The sequence below is a fragment of the Hyposmocoma kahamanoa genome, unplaced genomic scaffold, assembly GCF_003589595.1.
Source record: "Hyposmocoma kahamanoa isolate Upper Pololo Valley unplaced genomic scaffold, ASM358959v1 227, whole genome shotgun sequence".
Lineage (NCBI taxonomy): Eukaryota > Metazoa > Arthropoda > Insecta > Lepidoptera > Cosmopterigidae > Hyposmocoma > Hyposmocoma kahamanoa.
The window spans coordinates 242,061-247,147 of record NW_020653746.1 but is presented as its reverse complement, the minus strand read 5'-3'; the positions used below and the strand labels follow the sequence as shown (position 1 = coordinate 247,147).

Here is a 5,087-nt window from a genome sequence, read left to right as displayed (position 1 = left end):
GCTTCGCGCATATGCAAAGATTCTTTGCGTTGCGTGAGTTTGATAACTAGCAAGCTTGATATTTCCACACAAGCTACAGGGAGCGTTTGTGGAGGACAGCACCACTGGCCAATCACAGAGCAGCAGCGTCCACGCGTCCACTACAACCAACTCCCAACGCAAAGCGGAAGACTCATGGACCCGGCATCAATGTGGAATCCATTGCCAACACCTATTCCTCTAACTCTGACGCATATCAACGTAGTTATAAATTACCAAAGTCTCTACCCGCCCCGCTCAAGACCATGCTCGCGGCCGAATCAATCCATCCGTATCACAGGATTAAACCCATGTTTGTGGCTCAGTTTGAACATAGTTACCCTTCCATGAAGTTCAAGTCAATATAAATAAATAAATAAAAAACATTAGTGTTTATAACGTGTTAGGAAGTTAGTTTAACTGGTGATGCATTGGTGTAGGAGGAATCTACGGAATATTGGATAGAAAAGAAGATTTTTTCGAAAGGAAAATTACATCAGGTAAGGTGGTGGCGCCAGTGACCGACAATCGTTCACACGACACGACAAATCGTTTTTTTAAATTAATTTCTAATAAGATTTAGGACAATATTTTCTATCATAGTAAAATGTTTCTTATTGGCAAGTGTCAATTACTGGTTAGTTAATTATAAGAGATTTTGAGAAATTCTAGTTTAAGTTTTTGTTTTTTTATTCAAATGTATAAGTGTGCATTTGACCTCCATCTCACCTGATGGAAAGTGACGATGAGGTCGACGATGGAGCATGCACCTAAATAATGCCTATTCAAGGAACTAACGTTCAGGGAACAAGTCTGCAGACAGGGAATTACACTCCATAGCCGTTCGCCATATAAATGTTTGTTGTAAGTTTTAGGTGTTTTAGTAATACTTATAATAGCTTTTTTATGAACATACTGCAGCATAATCTTTCTTGAGAATGAGAATATATCTGTCAAGTAGGCGATCCGTAGAAGAACGAAAGTCTCCGACATTGCTCATAGGATTAGCAAGTTGAAATGGCAGTGGGCAGGGCACATAGCTCGTGGATCTGATGGCCGTTGGGGCAGGAAGGGTTACCTATAAACCTCAAATTTTTATAACTTCGAAAGTAATTTTGAGAGGAAAATGTTTTTTTCTTTTAAACCTCACTTAGGGTCGTATTCCAGAACTCTACTCAATGCTCAAGTCAGGATTGCAATTAAAACACAAGCACTGGAAATACGACCCTAATGGCAGGGACTTGAGTATGATTTCGAATGCTTTAAACCATACTCAAATCCTGACTTGAGCATTGAGTAGAGTTCTAGAATACGAGCCTGAATATAACCTAACCGAACCTAATCGTGTCTTTCCGATAAACATGCAACATATCCTGAAAGAACAACGGTTTCGTTACAATTCGGTTTTCGGTGTAATGAAAATTCGAACAAACGTTGTTTATTTATTTAAAGATACACCATCAACTTAACACAAAACAATATTAAAAAAATAATACACACAGGTTCACTATACAAGGTGCCAAGTCACTACAGGTGTATACATCACTAAAAATCTAATGTTAACCAATGAGATACTAAAGAAAATATATAATTAGAAATATAAAATTACAGTAATAATTAGTTATCTATAATAGATATTTACAAGTTTCATAAGTTCAAACAAATTGCTTGCACATACGAAGAAACTGCTTAGCATTTTTTATATTAAAGATATCTATGTCGCCGTCTCCAGTCGTAAGTAAGTCATTGTATGACTGCATGTGTCTGTTCAAGGGGGCATACTTTCCAAGATTAGTCCTGCCACTAGACAAAACAAATGTTCTGACTATGGGGTACCTAGGCACTTTACGAGGAACATTAAAATTAGTGAGGGCAAGAGCCTGTTGTTGTTTCGGAAAAAAAAATTCGACCTTTGTGATAGGCTACTGGCAGAAAGGTTTTCGAATAGAAACCACGAACCGGTCGACCCCCTACTAGATGGACGGATGACCTGGTAAGGGCGGCGGTAACCGATAGACGCACGTCGCGTCCGATCGGCTGGTCTGGAAATCTTTGGGGACGGCCTATGTTCAACAGTGGACGTCTTTCGACGGATACAATGTTGATGAAACTAATCTTAGAGTTTAACATCCTTACACTAACGTCGCTGTATATTTATGAAAATGTTATTTAGGATAAGAAAAATATAATTTTTTTTATGAAAAATCGTGAGAAATAAAACGTATTATTTTTTTTTTTATATATTTTTTTTATATATATATAATAGACACACGCTTGGCCACAATCTCACCTGATGTTAAGCGACGATGTGACCGACGATGGGACGCGTTTGCCTAAAAAATGCCTATTCACTCTAGCCTTGAATAGCCCCAAATTATACTTTTCGGGAAATACAGATGCCGGTAGAGCATTCCATTCCTTTGCCGTACGCATCAGAAAGGAGGAGGCAAAGCGCTTAGTGCGAATAGGTGGGATATCAACGACATAAGAATGGAGTGCTCCGGACCTTCTAGTCGACCGAAGGAGGAACGGTGAGGGCGGAACCAAATTGAAAAGTTCCTGCGCACACTCCCCGAAATGTATCCGATAGAAAACCGACAAGCAGGCTACTTTTCTGCGATGATCGAGATTTTGGAGCTTCGACTCCACAAGAGGATTATTGTTAATAAGTCTCTTTGCTTTACGCTCCACCGAGTCCAAGGCAGCTAACTGGTATTGGGCAGAGCCGTCCCAAAGGTGGCAGCAGTACTCCATACAGGATCGAACTTTTTTTTAGATTTAAGCCTAGAACAATAAATACAGTAGAAGTGGTTAGTTAGCGTCAGACGCGTGCCAACGCGCTTCGTATTTTTCGCTTTGTAAAATCGTAGAAAACTGCCATACTGTGCTGTTTCAGAGTGGAAAAATTATAGCCGTATCAAAAATTCGTTCGTCGTAGTCCAGTTACTGACCACAAGATGGCAGCACGTTGAATAAAATTTCAATATAAAATCAAAATGTCGAACTTGCAATAAAGGTATTGAATTTTCAACGCTATAGCGACTGGGTAAAATTTAAATTATATTAACAATCCAGAATTTGTTACATCTTTTTAAATTAGAAACTATAACCAATCATTATCAAGATTCCGTAGTTTATCTATTCTATTATTATCATTTGTTTTGTTTTATAATATCAAGTGACGGGACGAACAAGTCGTGAGCCTGATGGTAAGCGACACACCTGTCCATAACAGTTGCAGTGCCACTCAGAGATTTAAATTGCCAAGATCTGAGGGGCACCACCCTAAGACATAATTTGACAAGTCCCATGTACCTGTAATTTCAAAAGCACCCTTACAATTCACAACTGGATGTTGGCATTACTGTTTGGCGGCAGAAATCGGTAAGGTGGCAGTACTTCCCTGGTCGAACTTCACAATGAGGTCTGCTGCTACTAAAAAGTGACGCCATTGATTGAATAATGTTTTTCTTTCTTTCTTAATTGAATATATCGCTTCCAGAAAGATGCAACGCGGCGACCGCTACCCAGAAGATTACGAACCCGAGCGCCGTTCTCGACCAGGTTCTCGCCGCAACAGCTCATCTCTTTCCCGCAAAAACAGTATCACGAAAGAGAATGAGAGAAGGAAGACATCTCCAACTGAAAGTGTCTCCCGAAGAAGCAGTGTGAACGAACCACCAATACGATCTCGTAGAAGTAGTGCGTCTAATGAACCTTCGCGTGTTAAATGCATGTAAGAATTAAGTATCATTATCATTTTGATTTCACCTCGACATTTCTTCTAACCGTGCGAGTTTTTCTAACTACACGCTCTTGGTCTACATTATTTATTCAAAGAAAGAAAGAAAATACATTTATTTGTTTACCACATTGATATCACAACAGAAAAAAACGAAAGAAAACGTAAAACGTAATCAAATCATCAATAATAATATAAAATTAAGACTTGAATGCTCTTACAGGAATAGCGTGTCGAAAGAAAGGGAAGCAAAGAAGAAGTCGACTCTTAACACTGCTCCATGTTCGAGTAATTCCACACCTAAGAAAGTCACTAAGCAACTGGAATTTATTGTCACGGGAAAACAACTTTTAAAAAGGTAAAATACAACACACTTTTATTCCATATCAACCATATTGGGCGCCGCTACAAATTTTCTTACAATTGTGAACCCTTGGTGTAGGTGATAAGGCCACATCTGCAAATCGATAACTTTCCAGGAGAAACGTTTACAGATTCTTCGGACGAATTAGTTAATAACTTAGAAGAGTTATAAAATTTCACATATACACATTGACTTACAATTATGTCGGGTCTGCGCTAAAAAGTGTCCGAACTTATAGGGCGTTAAAATCGTATACAGAGCGTCATTCACGCTCTAGTCTTCGTTTGTTCGACTGACAGCGAAGCAAGCAAAATTAGACAGTACTGCGATGACATTACAATTTAAATTCAACGTTTTAGCTTTTTCATATTCCTTTACATGTCACTACTTTTAAATAGGTTGACTTGGGACATTTTTTTCGTGGTTTTTGTATTAGTCCCGTCGTCCATTTATTTGTAAGTCAATGCATATACGTATGTAAAAATGAGAATCCACTTCTTGCACTATTCGTTTACGTAAAGGTAAGTATGAAGCTGCATCCAGGGGCGTAGTGTTGGGGAGTCCCACCGATCAGCGAACATCCTCAAGATTCGGTTGGTGCTGGCGAGGAGACGGGTGAGCGCGGAGGCGCACCGTTTCCTCATTATAGCATAAAAGTCATCCGTCCAGCAGAAACCTGAGGGCGTTATTATACTTAACACGTACGTCACTATAAGTCCGCTGCGTATACCTGTCCCACAGGTTGCATGTACAATATGCAGTAAGCTTTCAAGCTTTTTTTCTTTCCTTAACGTCGTGCGAACCTGTGGACCAACATGTTGCTACGTACAGTCTGCGACCTACGTTCCCTCTCAATATCACACCTTCACACATTGACTTACAATTATATGGACGTCGGGTCCGCGCTAAAAAGTGTCCGAACTTATAGGGCGTTAAAATCGTATACAGAGCGTCATTCACGCT

At 39.5% G+C, this 5,087-nt stretch overlaps 1 protein-coding gene across 1 annotated transcript in view; it reads left to right on the top strand.

The window, feature by feature from the left end:
* Nucleotides 1-3,524: 3,524 nt before the first annotated feature.
* LOC113228345 overlaps nucleotides 3,525-5,087 on the top strand; it is an 8,785-nt gene continuing 7,222 nt past the window's right edge. Inside the window, exons 1-3 of the mRNA XM_026461610.1 lie at nucleotides 3,525-3,754; nucleotides 3,984-4,118; nucleotides 4,866-4,884. Coding sequence (XP_026317395.1) covers nucleotides 3,525-3,754; nucleotides 3,984-4,118; nucleotides 4,866-4,884 — 384 coding nt within the window. The remainder of the gene's footprint in view (nucleotides 3,755-3,983; nucleotides 4,119-4,865; nucleotides 4,885-5,087) is intronic.